General features: G+C 41.4%; 1 protein-coding gene across 7 annotated transcripts in view; it reads left to right on the top strand.

Moving 5' to 3' along the window:
• LOC124138180 (twitchin-like) overlaps positions 1-20,862 on the top strand; it is a 180,961-nt gene that overhangs the window by 145,698 nt on the left and 14,401 nt on the right. For 6 of the 7 annotated variants that reach the window (XM_048386202.1, XM_048386201.1, XM_048386197.1 and 3 more), the window contains 22 exons: positions 703-875; positions 1,413-1,697; positions 2,254-2,419; positions 2,631-2,788; positions 3,506-3,571; positions 4,116-4,209; positions 4,647-4,850; positions 5,855-5,996; positions 7,328-7,527; positions 7,680-7,832; positions 8,456-8,501; positions 9,213-9,290; positions 12,178-12,280; positions 12,519-12,636; positions 13,299-13,471; positions 14,382-14,433; positions 14,820-14,964; positions 15,496-15,676; positions 16,762-16,989; positions 17,309-17,439; positions 18,308-18,464; positions 20,001-20,054. In XM_048386202.1, the coding sequence (XP_048242159.1) occupies positions 703-875; positions 1,413-1,697; positions 2,254-2,419; positions 2,631-2,788; positions 3,506-3,571; positions 4,116-4,209; positions 4,647-4,850; positions 5,855-5,996; positions 7,328-7,527; positions 7,680-7,832; positions 8,456-8,501; positions 9,213-9,290; positions 12,178-12,280; positions 12,519-12,636; positions 13,299-13,471; positions 14,382-14,433; positions 14,820-14,964; positions 15,496-15,676; positions 16,762-16,989; positions 17,309-17,439; positions 18,308-18,464; positions 20,001-20,054 (3,107 nt within the window). Of the gene's footprint in view, positions 1-702; positions 876-1,412; positions 1,698-2,253; positions 2,420-2,630; positions 2,789-3,505; positions 3,572-4,115; positions 4,210-4,646; positions 4,851-5,854; positions 5,997-7,327; positions 7,528-7,679; positions 7,833-8,455; positions 8,502-9,212; positions 9,291-12,177; positions 12,281-12,518; positions 12,641-13,298; positions 13,472-14,381; positions 14,434-14,819; positions 14,965-15,495; positions 15,677-16,761; positions 16,990-17,308; positions 17,440-18,307; positions 18,465-20,000; positions 20,055-20,862 lie in introns of those variants that run through there. The other variant, XM_048386200.1, reaches the window with a different exon arrangement.

Raw genomic sequence — 20,862 nt, 5'->3', positions numbered from 1 at the left:
TTAGACAAAATTATAGCATTGAAAGATTCCTACATGGGAGCAATAACGCATCATTTCAAAACACAAATGGTCTGGTATTGCTGCATATTTAGAAACATTAAAATACCACCGCTTACATATCTATCTCCTTCTCCTATCCACTTTCTCATCTACCATACCTATCTTATATTTTTTATACTGTATATTATCGCCTACTTCTTTTCAAATGATTGAAAATGTCCCCCCTGGTCACGTGGGGATGTAGGGGCTACATGTCTGTTGTGGTTATTTATCAGCAAATAAAAAAACGAAAAAACAATATGTTTCACTTGTTAACAATTGATTTTTCTTGTTTTATCCCATTATTTTTTAAAAAGATGTCTCCGCTACTGCCCTCTAAGCCTGATAGGGTAGCCTAGTGGTTAAAGCGCTTGCTCATCCCACCAAAGTCCTGAGTTCGATTAGCCTTATGGGTACAATGTGTGAAGTCCATTTCTGGTGTACATTGATGTGATATTACTGGAATATTGCTAAAAGCAGTGTAAAACCTCACTCACTCTCAAGTCACTCACTCACTCGCTTACTCACTCACTCACTCACTCACTCACTCACTCACTCACTCACTCACTCACTCACACAGTGTTCTCTAAAGTGGCCTACTATGTCCTCTTCATCCCACTCTGTACCATGGAATGTCTCCTAATGCCTTGTCTTCCCTTCCAGGTTCAAGGGTGTCCGTGAGGTCTATGATAGTGACAAGTTTGAGGTCTTCACTGAAGGAGACAAGCAGGTGCTTGTTGTCCATGATGTGTTCGGTGAGGATGCAGATGAGTACACCGTCCGCGCCACCAACAGGGGAGGATCACGTGCATCGCGTGCCGAACTCGAGATCCGATGTGAGTAAAAGTTCATGTTCGGATTCTGTTTCACCTAACAGGCGACTATGCTTGTCGGGATCGGATGGTCATGCTCGACTTGGTTGATGCATGTCATCATATCCCAATTGCGTAGATCGATGCTCATGATGTCAGTCGCTGGATTGTCTAGTCCAGACTCATTTATTGACAGACCACCATCATATAGATGGAATATTGAGTGTGGAGTTAAACAACAAACAAACAAACAAGTCTGTTTCACCTCACTGAGAATATGAAATACCATGAGTTTGTTTCCAAAGACTTGGCTACGTCCCATACACAAAAGAAAGTGTACTGAGTTTGTTTTTTTGTTTATTTAAACATCACTGATTCCTGCAGCAGTTTGTAAAAAGTAATCTGTGGCTATCTAATTTTGTGCCAAAATATATTGGTTCAATTAAGACTGGCTGGCGTAAGAAATGAATTTGCAACAACAATTTTGGAGGGATTTTCAAAGTATTTATTTCAAGAAATGTTACATTGAGCCTTATCTATTTTTCTAATTTTTCTAATCAGCACCCCCCAAGATCAACGTACCTCCACGATTCCGTGACATATGCACATTTGAGAAGGGTGAGACGTGTGTCCTGAAGATTCCATTCATGGGCAACCCCAAGCCTGATGTGAAGTGGATCCGTGACGGAGAGGAGCTGCGCGGCAGTCACTACAACATCGAAGTCACCGACCGTCATGCCATCCTCACCATCAAGGATGCGACCAAGAATGATGATGGCCCCTACAGGCTGCAGCTGGAGAACAGCCTTGGACAGGACTCTGTAGTACTGAAGCTCCAGGTTAACGGTGAGTCATGTTTGTTTGCATGTGGATGTGGATGGGGGTTATTGTGATGTGGACAGAGGCTCCAGGTTCATGGTTCTTCATAGAATGATGATGATGCTGATTAATGTCAGTACTGAAGCTTCGGTGGTCGGGTAGCCTAGTGGTTAAAGCGTTCGCTCGTCACGCCGAAGACCCGGGTTCGATTCCCGACATGGGTACAATGTGTGAAGGCCATTTCTGGTGTCCCCCTCCGTGATATTGCTGGAATATTGCTTAAAGCGGCGTAAAACCATACTCACTCACTCACTCACTCAGTACTGAAGCTGCAGGTGAATGGTGCGTCATATGATGATGATGATGATGTGAATGATGATGTGAATGATGATGATGATGATGTGGATGATGATGATGATGATGATGATGATGATGATGATGATGGTGAATGATGATGTGAATGATGATGGTGAATGATGATGTGAATGATGATGTGAATGATATCGATGATGATGATGCTTTTAGTTCACAGGGTTTTCATGCCATGTATGCTGTTCATTCAAATATTTCTCCCCTATTGCAGATCATCCTGACTCTCCACGCTTCCCCAAAGTTGAGAACATCCGTGATGACTCTGTTGTATTGTCATGGAAACCCCCACTGAACGATGGAGGCAGCTTCATCACAGCGTACGTCGTGGAGAAGAGAGAGCTCCCATCCAACAACTGGATCAGATCTGCTTCCACAAGGTACACCCACAGCATTATCTGAGCAAATCACTTGTCAGTGAGAGTAACCTCCCCTTGCACTGTTCCCAATAACCACTGGAATAAATGATTCAAGAGCTAAAGGTACAATTCTATAGTCATGCAAAACACTCAACCTGTTGAACTGAACAGATCACTGTTGACCATTAAAGTGAAGATTTGGGGAGGTTTTAAACTTATTTTTGTCTGCCAGGTTTGAGTTCCACAACGTCACAGGTCTTTCCGCCAACAAGGAATACGAGTTCCGGGTCGTTGCTGAGAACTTCTATGGGCGTAGTGAACCCTGTGAGCCAACGACCACCATCAAGACCGACGAGCCCGAGTCTGTCCGCAAGAAGAAGCAGATGGAAGGTGAGTTCTGGGGCATACAGCTGGCTGGAGCCTCTTTATAATAATAATAATAATAATAATAATAATAATAGGCCATTTATAGTGCACATAATTTCCACTCCACTCAGGGCATGCTCAAACCACTTTTATTACCCTGGTCACTGGAACAGTGTGCACTCAAGAATTATTCTCAGCTCCCTGAGGAGTATACAACCCAAACCGCCTTGTAGGCGCTAGAAGGTTAACGACTATATTGCCATCTCATCCTGCCAGGTACCCATATACTACTGGCTGAACAGAGGCAATCACTACACATAAACAAATTTTAACTTGCATGTTTTTGAGGATTTTATCTGTTCTAAGTAAATTCTGGGGGGAGGGGTCGGCCAGTCATGGAAGGCACCGCAGTTGGCTGTGCAGAGTTGTGTCCCTTTGGTGCGCCAGTAAACAATGATCATGGATTTGATTCACAGTTCGTCCTTATCATGTTTCTATGTTTGTCAGCACCAGACCCGTGCTTGTGGGTTTCACGAAAGTGATAAACATCTGAGACCTGCATCATTTTGGGCTTTCCTCCCACATAAAGGGGACACGCCATGATATAACTGGAATACTGTTCAAAGCACTCTGGATGCTTTAAAATGATGTTTTAAGAAGTACAGATAGATTATCCTCTCCTGAAATAAGTGCATGTCATTAATCCTATAATCATGAATTGTTTATCTTCCATTGTTACAGATGAGTTTGGCAGAAAGGTCAGAGGCAAATATGACGGCCCTAAGATCAACGACTATGATAAGTTCTGTAAGTAAAGTTTGCTTTCTGCACAGCTTTCCAATCATCAGAATAACTTTATGGTTAAGTGTTAGAGTGGATGATGAACACTGAGCAGGAGGTTCTCACAATCCTTTGAAAACATCCTTCGCTTTGAAAGATGGATTGGTTAGGTGAGGTGAGGTGAAATGGGGTTTAACATCGCGTCCAAGATTATTGCACTTATATAGCGACGTGCATATGTGTGTGTTTGTGTGGCTGCTTGTACTAGGCCAGACTGATGCCGATTTATAGTGCAAGCTCACTGAGATACCATGCCGCAGTTTAACATGAATATCTCACTCAGACACAGTATACTGACTCCGAGCCGACCAGTCCTTGTTTTAGCCCCTTAATGCCGAGCGCCAGACAGGGTAACAACAAGTACCATCTTTTAACGTCTTTTGGTATGACGCGGCCGGGGATCAAACCCCGGACCTTCTGCCCTCCGGGGGGACGCTCTAGAAAGATTGATTGATAACTGTGAAGTACAGTACATGTTCCATGTGTTCAATGCCTGTTGTGTCTGCTACAGATGATGACATCTGGAAGAAGTTTGTGCCGCAGCCCGTGACGGTGAAGCAGGCCAGCGTATACGACTACTACGACATCCTGGAGGAACTTGGAAGGTAGGACATGCTACTTTTAGCAAGAACGCACACAATGTACAGAAGAACACACAAAACTCACAGCAAGAACACACAAATCACAGCAAGAACACATACAACTCACAGCAAGAACACACAAATCACAGTAAGAACACACAACATACAGCAAGAATGCACACAACTCACACCAAGAACACACACAATGTACAGAAAAATCACACAACATATGGCAAGACCACATACAACTCACAGCAAGGACACCCACAACTCACAGCAAGAACACACACAACTCACAGCAAGAACACATACAACTCACAGTAAGAATGCACAAATCTCAGCAAGAATACATACAACATACAGCAAGACCACACACAATTCACACAAGAACACACAAGGACACACACAACTCACAGCAAGAACACACACACAATTTCTACAATTCAACTCTGTCGTTCCAGTGGTGCGTTTGGTGTTGTCCATCGCTGTGTGGAGAAGGCAACAGGCCGAGTGTTTGTGGCCAAGTTCATCAACAGCCCCTACCCACTGGACAAAGCCACGGTGAAGAACGAGATCAACATCATGAACCAGCTCCATCATCCAAAACTCATCAACATGCACGACGCCTTCGAGGATAAATACGAGATGGTTCTCATCCTGGAGTTGTAAGTAGCAATGCCTGCTCATTGCACAGAATGTGTTTACTTCAGGATTAACTATGGATTGTCTTCGGTTCACTTAGGTATAAAAATATATCAGCGACAAGGCGGCTGTTTCAAATGACATGGTCAGTTACCGCCAGATTCAAATATTAGAACAGGAAGACACAGTTGGAAAAATGAGGGTTAGAAATTAAACCTGAAGACCTGAAATTTGTGGAGCCCAGGCGAGCGACCCTGCACATTTGCTGTTTCATTCCTTCTCGTGCCTTCGGTCTCAAAGGGTAGTTTGGACAATGAATATGCATGAATTTCGCGAAATGTCCTGTGCATGACGATACACATGAGCAGAAAGGGAATTCCCTCGACTGTAATATTGAGATTCCCCGACCTTCCGTAGTAATAAAAGTAGTCCACTTTGGTGGGCGTGGCTTAATTTTTTACATTCATTGGGAAATGAATCCAATAACATGTGACCAATTCAGCGTATCAGAATGCAGGAATTACAATGAACACAACAAAACTTTAATCATTGTACATTGAATGTTGACATCAACGAGACATCATGGTCAGCTTGTGCCAAGCCACTTTGTATTGCCTTTGGTTGATTTATTCCTATAAGCTTAAATGCTACATCTGTTTGACACAGTATGTCTGTTAAAGTTTATTACTGGTCCAATCTCATTAAAATCAGATCTAGGTTCTCGCTGCCGCTAAACAAAGATCTGAGGACATCCCGGCCATAACGGGTCACGTCAGAACAACCTTTCGCAGCAGCAAGAACTAAGATCTTATTTTGATGAGTTTATTACTGGTCCAATCTCATTAAAATCAGATCTAGGTTCTCGCTGCCGCTAAACAAAGATCTGAGGACATCCCGGCCATAACGGGTCACGTCAGAACAACCTTTCGCAGCAGCAAGAACTAAGATCTTATTTTGATGAGATTGTTACTGGTCTTAAATAAATGATTGAAATGCACATTATTATAAAGACTATTTGTGTTCGCAGCTTGGCTGGTGGAGAGTTGTTTGATCGTATCGCTGCTGAGGATTACAAAATGTCTGAGGCGGAGGTGATCAACTACATGAGACAAGCCTGTGAGGGCCTCAAACACATGCACGAACACAGCATTGTCCACCTCGATATCAAGGTACGTCAAATTAATATATTTGGAAAATTTGATATATACTGACCGCTCACCTGCACTGTGAGGAAACTGTCACCCAGTAGGGCTTGCCCACTTCCTGTCTCTCCACGACGTATGATGTCACCTTGGCGCCACCGTCCTCCTTGGGCGGCTTCCAGGCCAGGCGGCATGTGTGTTTGGTGATGTCCGACACGTTGAGTGGTCCAGTGGGAGTGTATGGAGGGCCTAGGATAACAGACACCATCAGTTATTGTCTTCAGATCATATAACGACAGAGATCCCTCGCTACAACGCTACCTTTGGGGTCAGGGTAATTGATGAGTGTTATAGATGATCAGTATTTTAACCGAGGTTGAATCGTAGATGGTAGATGACCAACACAACAGAACATGGTCTGCCTACCACCATCAGTTATTGTCTTCAGATCATATAACGACAGAGATCCCTTGCTACAACGCTACCTTTGGGGTCAGGGTAATTGATGAGAGTCAAAGACGATCAGCGGTTTAACCGAGGTGGAATCGTAGGGGGTAGATGACCAACACAACAGAACATGATCTGCCTACCACCATCAGTTATTGTCTTCAGATCAAATGACTAATCAGTCATGACAATTTTGATCACATGTTCAATAATTATTTTCTTAGAATAAGGAGCTGATCGTTATTTTATATATACTCACTGCCAAAAGAAACGCAAACCATAGAAACATATAGATGACCGTATTCCATGTTATAAGCGCCCCGCTAATATATTGGCTAGTGAACAATCCCAATTAGCACCCCTTCCGATTGATCAATGTACACAACACTTATTTATTCGTGTATAATACGCACTCATGTGTTATATGCACCCTTAATTATGGGCAATTAAATTCTGGAAAACTATATCTGCCGTGTATAAGACACACAGACTTTTCTTTTGTATCATTTCAGGCTGTCAGCATAAACCACGAAATTTACGATCTTTTATTCTAATAAGGGCCCCCTATTTCTAATTTTGAGAGCACCCTGGGCGCTTACTATGTCGAATACGGTATATGGTTGATAATTTGGCAATGTTGCTCCTCTCAAGTGAAAATCAGTGTACATTTCATACTCGTACCCATACTATTAATATTAGAGGTGATGAGGGTAAAGCATTTGGAAGTTATGACCGAGACTTGATTCTCCACATGCATTAAACATTTGAAGATCGTTATTAGCATCGCCTGCTATCTCACTAGAAATCAACATGAAACTAGACTTGGTAGTTCTCTCATTTTAGTAAGGTTCAGTTAGAAATATTACAATCAATCTATTTTATCATAATGCTATGCTGTTTCTTTGTCACAGCCTGAGAATATTATGGTCGAAACCAAGAAAAGCACCAATGTCAAGATCATCGACTTCGGTCTTGCCACCAAGCTCAATCCGGATGAGATTGTCAAGGTTACCACGGCAACAGCTGAGTTCGCAGCCCCTGAGATCGTGGATCGCGAGCCTGTTGGTTTCTATACTGACATGTGGGCTATCGGTGTGCTCGCTTATGTTCTGTGAGTATCATGGCGTTCTACTACCTCTTCTTATATATGCCATTTAGCTAATAAAGATTATGAAACTTTCTGGAACTGTGCATATATTTGTTTCCTGCCACCTAAATCAAATTAATGAGTCCTTTAATATTATTTTTATGCCTCCTTACCAGGTTGAGTGGATTGTCTCCCTTCGCCGGCGAAGATGACCTTGAGACTCTGCAGAATGTGAAGCGTTGTGACTGGGACTTTGACGAGGAAGCGTTCAGCAATGTTTCCCAGGAGGCCAAAGCCTTCATCAAGGCCCTCCTTGTCAAACAGGCACCGTAAGTATTTGGCAAATATCACATGTGTTTTGTGACCTGTGAAGATGCGGGGTAGAATAGGTCTTCAGCAACCCATGCTTGCCGTAAAAGGCGACTATGCTTGTCGTAAAAGGCGACTAACGGGATCGGGTGATCAGACTCGCTGACTTGGTTGATGCATGTCATCGATCCCAATTGCGTGGATCGATGTTCATGATCACTGGATTGTCTGGTCCAGACTCGATTATTTACAGACCGCCGTCATAGAGCTGGAATATTGCTGGGTGCGGCGTTAAACAACAAACAAACAAACAAACAAAAACATGTGTTTTGAACAGCATTATTTACCAAGACAGAGAAGCTGATAGGCTGCAGGGCCTCATATCTCAAGGCAATCTACCACTATGACTAGATGCATGTTAAACTATGGCATCTTCATCACCTGAAGAGGAATCTTAGCATTACAGCTGGTAAATTTTGGAGTGGTACAGTTTTGAAATGTGACATTGGAAAATATAATGTGGGACAGCACTCTGAAGTGATTAAGTCATTGTTGAGTGTTAGGCTTGATAAAGCATTAAGTTATTTTTTGTTCCTTGAATGTAAGCTGCAACTGTCCTGTATGTCTTGTTTTGTCATTACAGAAAGAGGATGAACGTCCATGATGCCCTGGAACACCCATGGCTCACTGTAAGTACACATGCACCTACACCTGTCCTCCACACCTGACAGCCTCCGTGGTCTAGTGGTAGAGCATCCGCCCAGAAAGCGGAAGGTCTGGGTTCAATCCCGAGCTGCATCATTCCAAAAGACATTAAAAGATGGTATTTGTTGTTACCCTGTCTGGCGCTCAGCATTAAGGGGCTAAATCAAGGGCTTGTCGGCTCATAGTCAGTATATATCTTATCTGAGTGGGGAATTCATGTAAAACTACGGCATGGTATCTCAGCAGGCTAACACTATAAAATCGATGTCAGTCCGAACTGGTACAAGCAACCACACACACACCTGGCATGCACGTCACTATGTAAGTGCAATAATCTTGGACACGATGTTAACCCCATTTCACTCACCTCAGCCCTATATCTGATGGGCAGACAATGTCCCCATCTCTGCTTGTCCTAAGATGGGACTCCTGGCAGGGGTTGTCTCAATGGCTGCTTTTTATGAAGAGTCCATCACGCCAGGGTGGTGTTCACACTATTGACCACTGGTTTGTCTGACCTTTTATGTGCAGTTTGAGTGCAGTTAGACCGCCTCCGTGGTCTAGTGGTAGAGCGTCCGCCCGTCAATTATTTACAGGCAGCCATCATGTAGCTTGAATATTGCAAAGTGTGGCATTAATCAACAAACAAACAAACAAACATTGATACATCTAACAATACATCCTCTTGTGTGCAGGGTGACCATAGCAACCTGACAACAAGGATCCCATCCAGTCGCTACAACAAGATCAGACAGAGGATCAAGGAGAGATACGTAAGTCTGACGACACAATGTCAACACAATGCACCCGACACAATTGTCTGCAGTGGTTTATGTTTATGACAGTTAGATCAGACCAGTTTAGTTCTTGTCTTACAGATCGACAAGGTCAATAAGAAAAGTAGTCAGTGTTATCTTAACAGCATCAAAACCCAATAACTTTTTGAATAGCTGTTGGTTATAAGGGCTGGTCATTTATGATGGGGAGGGAGATTGATCTTAGGACTTCAGATATGTGAGGGAAAGCACGGAGAATCGCATCAGTAATACATGAACTAGAACAAAGTGTCTGATCTAAACCATCCAAACATTTAAGAGTTTATATTCCTACAGAAGCATGAATGTTCATCAATGATTCATCATCTTCCAGAGGCAAGGCCATTAACTGTAAAAGGCCAGGGCCCCGTTCCTCAAGGCGATCTTAGTGCTAAGGTGATCGTAAGTCCCATACTTTAACATAGGCTTACGATCATTGTAGCGCTAAGATCGCTTTGAGGAACAGGGCCCAGGTTCCACCCTTGCTGAACTTGGCTGAAATATCTGGGCTCCATCGTGGTGCCATTAGTTTTTGCCCTTCCTTCATGTCCCTCCTATTGACCAATCAGATTCCGTCTCTCATAGCACTTGCATTTGCTTAAAAAAAATGGTAGCACTCAGTCAAGACGATCTGATCGATAATCAAGATCTACATTGTAACAAAAAAAGTCTTAATTCACGAAGTGCATCAAGTCACATGAGCACCCTGATAAAAAGACATGGTAAGATTTGGAAAATATCTGTTGACGCTAAATCCTGGAATCAACTGAAATCTGCACGTCAGTTAAGAACCAGATTTTGATTTCATTACGCGATTTTGATTTGAGTATATATAGACTCGTTAGTCCAGCCAAAATATAAGTTGTTTCCATCCTTGCCAAACGAGCCTGGAATTATGGAGTTATATTTTTGCTGTCACACAGATGTTTTTTTAAGGTGAACATCACACAATGATTGATTAGCTATCAGGTGCTCATAAAGTGCACTTTGTTTAACGCTAACTCCATAATCCCAGCCTAGTTCGGCATGGGTGGAAAATGGAATTTTAATGTAAGTTACCTCCCATGCTTCTGGAAGATGATGATTCATGTAAATTTGAATAATGGTATGTAGCAGGGCATGGAATCATCCCACAGATGACATCCTTAATACCTAGTCAGCTTGCTGACAGGGTTAACCTCTTTGGTCATGTGGACAAGGCGTCTGACCTCTGATCAGAAGGTCCATGGTTCGAATCCTCACCTTGTCAGCTTGCTGACGGGGTTAACTTCTTTGGTCATATGGACAAGGCATCTGACCTCTGATCAGAAGGTCCGTGGTCCGAGGCCCATGATGGGATTCGAACCATGGACCTTATGATCATCTGATCAGAGGTCAGACACCTAGTCCACATGACCAAAGAGGTTGACCCCGTCAGCAAGCTAACAAGGTGAGGATGTCATCTGTGGGACAACTCCACGCCCTGCTACAGGTTATTGAAAGCATGAAGGCCAAGCATGAATAAGTGGCAATAAAGTGATATAAGCTATTTATATAAATATTGACGTGCTGGGATGATTTGTGATTGCTGTGTTTAATACTAAACCTGTAATGACATTGAGTATTGAGGGTCAGCTGCCATTGGGGTTCACAGGCAATGCCAGGACTATGTGATTATATTGCATGGTGCGTCTTCACCAGATCTGATTGATCTGAATAACGATGGTTGAGTTGGGTGTCCTTCTCTTCCATGTGAATTTCCCCAGATGTTGGGTGTGGGGTAGCCAAGAGGTTGAAGCATTCGCTCGTCATACCGAAGACTTGGGTTCGATTCCCCACATGGGTACAATGAGTGAAGCACATTTCTGGTTATTGTCGCTATATTGCTGGAATATTGCTAAAAGCCGCATAAAACCATACTCACTCACTCTCCAGAGGTTCACAGTCGAGTGTTGTCAGCCTCTAACCTGCGTCTGTGGGATGGTCTTTTACGATGTCAATGTACAACACAGATGTATGCTCACATCGTCGACCTTTTGTCAATTGATGCTTCTCCAAACACGGTGGTCACCTTCACAAGGAGATCTAGTGTCATACCTTAGAAATATGTCTATGTACATACTAAGCTACATGAAAATAGACCTGGTTCTCAAGCAATTTCACAGCTAAAATGACTCAATACGACTTTCAAATTTGTATTTCGTTAGACGAAAATCTAAAAATTCTGATACCCAGTAGAAAATTGTTTCAATGAAAAAAACACTGATTTTTAAACAAAAATGCTTGAGAACCAATGTTGTTTTTTCTTTGGCCATGGATGTTTGAAGTAATAGCATGGTATTGTTTGCGACACAGGAATGAAGTTTTGGTTGATGTGTGAATATTTTTCCCCGTCACGACTAACAGTCTGTTACCTTGTCCTGATTGTTCTAGCATGGTTTGTAGCATGGAGATGTCGGCTACAGTCACAGGTAAATACATCTACCTGTGTCAACATGAGCTTCTTCTAGAGTACATCACAAAAGTAAATTTAGGACAGGAGAAATTGAACTAGATTTTCTACTCATTCCAATGTCAAATTGCCTAATATTTGCATCTTTAAGCATTTTGAAATAATTAAATTAAACTCTTTTACCTTTAAGATTAAATTTCAGTGGTATGAATATTTTTTCTATACCAGCAATATCTATCACTTGAGGATTTCTGGCATGGTTTATGCATCCACCAACATAAAAATTGAAAATTCAGAAAAAATATGATCAGAATGACTTTTAATACCCCTGTTGGTAAGATCGCTTTGATATAATAAAGATGACAATGAAATGTTGCTGGAATTTAGATTTAACCAAGTTCTTCTTGTGTGTAGGCTGACTGGCCCCAGCCTATGCCAGCCATCGGTCGTATCGCCAACTTCTCCTCTCTCAGGAAACACAGGCCGAAGGAGTACCAGATCTATGACAGCTACTTCGGTGAGAGACTGCAGAGTTGTATAACTAAGAACAGATACACGTTTCCTATCCATATTCCTTCAAAAAATATTTTTGTAAATTTGGACAGTCCAGTTCTCCTCGTAAAATGTGACTGTTGATAGTCCATTCAAACATACATGGTTGACATGTATCTTTCAATAATTATAAGAGCATGTTGAACTTTCAGTTTAAGATTTATTTTAAATAAATCAATTTTCATTATTATTTATTATCTCAGATCGCAAGGAGGCTGTTCCAAGATTTGTGCGCCGCCCACGTAATGCTACAGTTCCTGAAGGACAGACATGCAAGTTTGACTGCAAGATCATCGCTGCATCTCCACCAATTGTTACCTGGTGAGACACGATTTGGTGTCATATTTTAGATCTTCCTTCTCCATGGTTACGTTAAGATGAATGATGAATTGCATGTTTGCTTTTTACCCATCAATCTACAATTGTAACATTACTTCATCTACTAAAGTAATGGATAATGTTTCAAGGTTATTGTTGATTTTATTAACTTTTTCATGAAACGAATAAAAGGACGATGTGTTTGAGGTATGATGTCCGTCTTAAGAGACGTGACAAGGAGTTATCTCCCTTGATGTGTTTGAGGTCGAATGATGGCTGCCTTAAGAGACGTGACAAGGAGTTATCTCCCTTAATGTGTTTGAGGTCAAATGATGTCTGCCTTAAAAGAAGTGACAAGGAGTTATCTACCCCTGATGTGTTTGAGGTTGAATGATGTCCTTAAGACAAGTGACAAGGAGTTATCTCCCTTCATGTCTTTAATCACTTAATCCTAATGTTAGGTGCTTTTATCATTTTTGTATCATTGCTTCAATATAGGGATAACTTATCCTACACATCAATTCCTGGGTTTGATTCCCAGGTTCCATACTAAGCAATCCTGCTGTGATGGAGGTCAAGTCTTGCTATGTGTACATCCCTATCTCTAGTGTACCCCTGGGTTGTGCCAGATACATGCTGACACCTTGATTTCCCCTCCTCCCCAGGTACAAGAACGACAGTCTGCTGACACAGAGCATCAAATATATGCAGAAGTACATGGGCAATGAGTTCGAGCTGAAGATCTCCCGCGTCAAGATGGAAGACAAGGGAGAGATCCTTGTGCGGGCTGAGAACTCTTTTGGCAGGAAGGAAGAAAAATGCAAACTCAACATTGAGCGTAAGTGTTCTTTCTATTCTACCAACAGAATCCTCAGGTTCAGATGAACAGATCAGTTTGGTCAGGCTCCCTGACTTGGTCAATATGGAGGGTATACCCGTGAAGATCCGGGGTAGAATAGGTCTTCTGCAACCCATGCTTGTCGTAAGAGGCGACCAACTGGATCAGATGGTCAGACTCGCTGACTTGGTTGATGCATGTTATCGTATTCCAACTGCGTGGAATGATGCTCATGATGTCAATCACTGGATTGTCTGGTCCAGACTCGATTATTTACAGACCGCTGTCATATAGCTGGAATATTGCTGAGTGCGGCCTTAAACAACAAACAAACAAACTAATTAAAGTATCTGTATCAATCTCATTAGAATCAGACCTTAGTTCTCGCTACCGCTAAACAAAGATCTGAGGACATCCCATTACGGGGTCACGTCAGACCGACCTTGCGCGAACTTTGACCGACCAAGAGAATGACCAATCAGAAAGCAGCTTTCTCGTGCTTTACGGCACTAATTTCAAATTGGCTACTACGCTTCGAAACATATTTTGACAAATTCTCGATTACTAATTTGAAACCTAAACAAAAGAACATTCTGGAATGGCTAATAGATGGTAAAGATTGTAAGGATTCAGTCGTTAAACCTGTAACTATCGTTCGGAATACCCCTTGTTAAAGTTTTCAAGGTTGTATGATTAGAAATCACATTTCGACTGTCACTTTCATGATCTGGTTAGCGACGCTCTCATTAGTCGGATGAAAGGTCGTTCTGATGTGACCCCTACTGGGATGTCTTCAGATCTTTGTTTAGCGGTAGCGAGAACTAAGATCTGATTTTAATGAGATTGGAAGATGCCCTTATCAACATTACAAATGACACGTTTTGATGTGTGAATAATTTCTATCCTTCAGCCGGACTGGACGCCTTCAGGCCTCCAAGCAGAGAGACGACTCCCATGAGAAAGTACGACATTACTTTATTTACCCGAATTCCAATAAACAATAAGGTTCAAGTGTTCCCTTCCTAAGCTTCAGACACAGGTTTGATTCCAACATGGGTAAATTATGTGTAATCCACCATAATCCTTCTTCAAATTTGCTGAAATTTATTAAAACGTATACTCACTCCTGTGGTTGTATTTCCAAATCATTTTGACTTATTTAGATATGGGGCCTTGTGGTTCAGGTGTTCTCTCATTTGGCTAAAACATGGGTTTGATTCCCTACCTGGGTGCAATGTATGACACCCACTACTTGCTTGAATGCAACCAAAACATGCTGAAGACATCCCCTTCTGATTACTTTGATGACTTCCTAAGTCTTGATGTTTCAATCTGTCTCTTCTCCCAGGAGGCGTGAATATGAAGAAGTCCAGTTTGAAAAACCAAAGGAAGATGAACAACCAAACTTCAACTTTGACCTCCGACCTCGTACCATCCAGGCTGGCACAGAGTTCAAACTCATCTGCTGCGTCAAGGCTCATCCCCCACCGAAGGTGCATACCAAGTTTCATCAGCATCAGATCACCCTGACAATGATAGAAGTGTGCTCTAGTCCTCTCACAACTCAAACACGAACTTTGACTGGAGGCTTTAAATAGTTTTACCTTCAGATTCCTAGCCAACAAGGTTTTGAAGGATTGTTTGAAAGACCCATGGTCAATTTCTATAGGAAGTTGGTTATGATATTACTATTAATAATATTGTGCTTATTAATAATGTGCCAAATCCACAGCCTGGAGCATGCTCAAGCACTACATTATTGCTCCAGTAAATGCATGAGATTTTTATTCTCATCTCCCTGGGGAGTATACAATGCACTAGAAGGTTAACAGTTGCATTACCATCTCATCCTACCAGGTACCCATTCCATGCTTGCTGAACGGAGGCACAAAGCTACTTTCCTAAGGAGACACCACATATGTTACATGTGCTTCGCACAACATCTCAAATTTTCTATATAAAAGTAGACAAGTTGTAAATGACATTGAATGTCAGTGTCTCAGTACGTTTGTAAATGTCCCCAGGTACAATGGTCGAAGGATGGCCGTGACCTGACCGATGGCGACCACTACAACATTACCTACTCTCATGGCGTGTGTACCCTGGAGATCCAGAACGCTCGTGTGGAGGACACAGGCAGATACTCGTGCGTGGCCACCAACCCCCTGGGCGACCATGAGACCAACACCCGCGTCACAGTGGAAGGTGAGCTACGAACCCATACCAATACCCATACTCAGGGTACAGCTCTGACTTTCCACAGTTTGAACCCAAAATTCAAAAACTCGTCTTCATTGTATGGTAGAGCTATATTGACTCACTGTAGGATGATCACGATACAAGTATCAAATCGAGTAATTTGTACATGCGTTGTATATCGATACAACATAGCATATGCATGAAAATATACAACGTCAATGCTAGAGAATATCAAAGCCACAGAAACAGATTCCAGGGGTCCTAAATGGCCAAATAGTGATACATTTTATGACTGGATCACAGAAAATAGTGAAGACTGAAAATGGTAAACATGTCTGTCCTACCACATCTTCCCGGATCAAGAGACTTAACTGACTTTAAAAGTCCAGTTTCTCACCCTTGCCGAACTAGACTGGAATTCCTGGGCTCGATCGTAGCAACACCAGTGGCTATTACCAGTCATGTCCCTTCTAAGCCTCTCCCATGGACCAATCAGATTCCACCCCTCGTATCACTTGCATTTGATTCAAACTAAATGGCGGCGCCCAGTCAAGACGATCTGATCAATAATCAAGATCTATATTATGTTAAAACGTGTCTTACATCGCAAAATGCATCAAATCACGTGAGCACCTTGATTGAAATCATGAAAAGATTTGGAAAATATCTTTTAACAACGAATTGGCGGTGCACATGCTTTGCAAATCCTGCAATATATCAAAATCAGCACGACAGTTTACGAACCGTATTTCGATTTCGTTGTGCGATTTTGATTGGACTATGCATAGACTCGTTAGTCCAGCCAAATTGTAACTCCATAATACCAGCCTAGTTCGGCAAGGGTGGAAACTGGACTTTTGTAGTCAGTTAACTCACTTGCCTCGTGGAGATGGTCCTACCGGTAGTACCCACCACTCATTTGTATAAACAAGTGAGTGTTTGTTTCTTGCCTGATCCCACACAGCAGTACTCTGGCCATATGACAGCGGCTTGTTAACAGTCAGCCTGTAAAAGAATTAAAGGAAATAAATTTCTAAATTAGGAATAATTATTTATAAAATTGGACAATCATGATTTGAACTCTTGTACAGACCGTGTCCACGCTGGGATGAAGGACAGTGACAGCAGCTCCAAGAGAACTGTGTCCCGAATGGCTCGCAGGACCAAGTCGGGCGTCAACATTGAGGAGTTCTCCTCCAGTTACGAAGAGTCATCCTCCTCAACATCTTCTTCCTCCAAGTCCTCCAAGACACGCCGCTTCCAGCGAGAGGAAGTCACAGAGTCCTCTTCTTCCTCCTCAAGGAGAAAAGAGGAAAAACGTATGTTGCTCATTTGTATTTTCATAAAAGAATTGGAATATTACAATGTATAGCTACTTCCAAAATAATATTCTAACAACACTGAAGCCATTTCTTTGTGTTTGGGTGATGGAGTAGCCTAATGGTTAAAACCTTTCTTCCTCATGTCAAGGTTCTGACTTTGAATGCATAAAGCCATTTAACGTGTTCCCTGCCATAACATTTATGGAATATTGCTAAGTCAGTGTTTTTGTTTGTTGGAGGATGAATCTTAAAGTTAGGCACTTGTAAAGATATACTAGATGACAACCAGAAACAATATCAGTGAATGTTGTTTCAGCTGTAGAAGTGGCGCCAGAGTTTTCTGAAAAGCTCTCCCCTGTGTCCTTGACTGAGGGAGAACGACTAGCTCTACAGTGCACCGTGTCCGCCAAACCTGAACCCAATGTCGAATGGTACTTTAACGGACAGGTGAGTGACTCATTCCATAGAGTTTAAATCCAGAACCCATTCCATAGAGTCTAAAGCCAGAAACCATTCCAAAGAGTCTAAAGCTAGAATCCATTCCATAGAGTCTAAATCCAGAACTGTCCCGAAGAGTCCAAATCCAGAATCCGTTTCATGGAGTCCAAATCCAGAATCCATTCCATAGAGTCTAAAGCCAGAACCCATTCCATAGAGTCTAAAGCTAGAACCCATTCCATAGAGTCTAAAGCCAGAACTCATTCCATAGAGTCTAAAGCCAGAACCCATTCCATAGAGTCTAAATCAAGAATCCATTCCATGCAGTCTAAATCCAAAACTCATTCTTAAGAGTGTGATGCCAGATCTTTTTGACATGTAACGAGGTTGTCAACACATCTTTGTAGAGAGCCATCTATCAAGCCCTGGTTTCTCTGCTCCAAGCCTAAATCCAGAACACATTCCATAAAGTCTAAAGCCAGAACCCATTCCATAGACTCCAAATCCAGAACCCATTCCAAAGAGTCTAAAGCCAGAACCCATTCCAAAGAGTCTAAAGCCAGAACCCATTCCATAGACTCCAAATCCAGAACCCATTCCACAGTCTAAAGCCAGAACCCATTCCATAGAGTCTAAAGCCAGAACCCATTCCACAGAGTCTAAAGCCAGAATCCATTCCATAGAGTCTAAATCCAGAACTCATTCTTAAGAGTGTGATGCCAGATCTTTTTGACATGTAACGAGGTTGTCAACACATCTTTGTAGAGAGCTATCTATCAAGCCCTGGTTTCTCTGCTCCAAGCCTGGCTATATATCCTGCCAGCTGTTGTCAAATTACATGAAGCCAATACGACATGAGTTCTATTTCTTGTTACAGATGCTGAAATCGGATGATGTAGTATCTCTAAGTTATAGCAATGGTGTGTGTAAATTAGTTATTTCGGACACAGTTATAGACGACGAAGGTACCTACGTATGTAAAGCTTCCAACCCAGCTGGCGTTGCTTCCACCAGAACCAACGTTACCATTAAAGGTAGGGGAGAGCACTCTTGTCATGTATAAGTGTCTTACTTTTATACTGCATGGAAATACGGGCATATTAGGGTCAGGATTATCCTACGTGTGTGAATATTTAATAGTAATTTTAATTGACAAATGGATGTTCCATATTCCTCAATCTCATTAAAATCAGACTTTAGTTCTCGCTACCACTAAACAAAGATCTGAAGACATCCCATTAGGGGTCACGTCAGAACGACCTTTCATCCGACCAATCAGAGCGTCGCTTACCAGATTATGAAAGTGACAGTCGGAATGTGATTTCTAATCATGTAACCTCGAAAACTTTAGCATGGGGTATTCCGAACGATAGTTACGGGTTTAACGACTAAATCCTTACAATCGAGACCATCTATTAGCCATTCCAGAATGTTTTTTTGTTTAGGTTTCAAACTTGTAATCGAGAATTTGTCAAAATATGTTTCGAAGTGTCGTGGCCAATTTGAAATTAGTGCCGTGAAGCACGAGAAAGCTGCTTTCTGATTGGTCATTCCATTGGTCGGTCAAAGTTCGCGCAAGGTCGGTCTGACGTGACCCCTAATGGGATGTCCTCAGATCCTTGTTTAGCGGTAGTGAGAACTAAGATATGATTTTAATGAGATTGCATATTCCTGTCATTGTCATTGTTTGGTCCCTATTAACAGTTTAATATTTGAAAATATACCAGTCCAATTTATAGTTGTATTTATTCAACTTTCTTGGCCAGTGTTCCGAGTGACGAAAATAAAAAATACAAACATTCAGCTTTGATTTGGGGTAAACAATTTTGAAATAATATTTCAATTAAAATACAAACAAAAAGATATTTCATAAAGCATATTTGCAACTGAAAAAACACATTTCCTTTTCTGCTGGATACTTTTGCAAAGGTTGCATGGGTCAAGCTGATCTCCAACACAAGAAACTATACTGAACAAAAGAAGTTAGGGATCATGAATATTTTGGGGGATATTTCAATGAAATTATGTGCTCAGTCGGCACTATAAAAAAGGATCCCCCAAAACAGTCATGATCCCTGACTTTTTTTGTTTATTATAGTTTGGCCTGACCTTGTTTTAAGGAATGATGTACATTATAAATTTTTGTCCTGACCCTTATATTGCCTGTCGTTTCATCATGTATATATATATATGGTAGATGTTGTTCTTGTATTAACCTTATTATATATCAACCATATACAAAGTATAGTCTGTTTCACAGAACTAATTAGTCAGCATGCATGTTGTATAACTAATTATAAGTTGCTAATTCATGGGAAAAAAGTGTGCTTCTAACTGATGACTTCTTGTGTAACTTTTGATGAATTCCTTCAAAAATATATGCACTTTATTCCATCAGTGGTATCGTTTATGTTGTCAGTAGATATTAATTCTAATGTAGGGTAGATTTATAATCCAATGCATATTATGTAACAACGATTTTAGGAGCTATTCATTTATGCACCCTGCAAAAATGGATTCATTTGACCTTGACCTTTTGCTGACCTGGCCTTGACCCCGTTGTGTTCCAGGCAAGGCCACTCCCAGCGCTCCAAAGCCAGTGGCGGCATCTGCTGAATCAGAAAGTAATGAATTTGCTTGAGTTGATTTTGCTTTTGGAATAAACCTTTAAGTGTATTTGTGTGATATGCTTTTTCTTATTAGTAGGGTTTAGAAATTTACATATTTCTCTATTTCAGATTCATTCATGAACATATTTCATTACAGTCTTTGTGTTGAATTGTACATATTTTTTCTAACTTATTTCTTAGTAATATATAGATGTGTCTGTGATAATGTATGTCAGTTTTAACATTCCTTTTTAACCATGACAACAGTAGAAAATCCTGTGTAGTACTAACTGACCAATCATATGCTGCTTTCCACACCCCAAATGCCAATGTATCCGATCAGGACCTGCTGTAGAATCAAGCCTCCCTAATGTTGTTGCCCTGGCAACAGAACCACAAAGTAAATTTCCTTTTTGATTTACTTTTTACTTTGCGTCACTTCCATGGATCCATTCTGAACGTTGTGTATGACAGTGATAGTGAATGAAATAAAAAACACAGCCTTTTACATGATTGATTCATCAACTGTTTTTGATTGATTTTATTTTCTCAACTTGGCTCTTTGTAATGTTGAACCAATTGATGTCTGTGATTATTTGAACTCTTGTGTCTCAGGAAACACATGTAATATGTATCATGCTTTCCTTTTGGAGTTGTGTGAATGGCAAACTCAGAATTGAAGAGAAATTCGATGTCATTAACATGAGTGCAACCTTTCAAGTCTTAATTCTTGTGAACAAAATGGTGGTTTTCATCTTGGTCATTTGTTGTGAATGCTGTGAACAAAACTGACTTTATATTGTGATTGAATAAAATATAAATA

The sequence above is a fragment of the Haliotis rufescens genome, unplaced genomic scaffold (genome assembly GCF_023055435.1).
Source record: "Haliotis rufescens isolate VD_foot unplaced genomic scaffold, xgHalRufe1.0.p SCAF_6, whole genome shotgun sequence".
Classification (NCBI taxonomy): Eukaryota; Metazoa; Mollusca; class Gastropoda; order Lepetellida; family Haliotidae; genus Haliotis; species Haliotis rufescens.
Note: the sequence above shows the minus strand (reverse complement) of the source record. Positions and strands in the feature narration are given on the sequence as shown.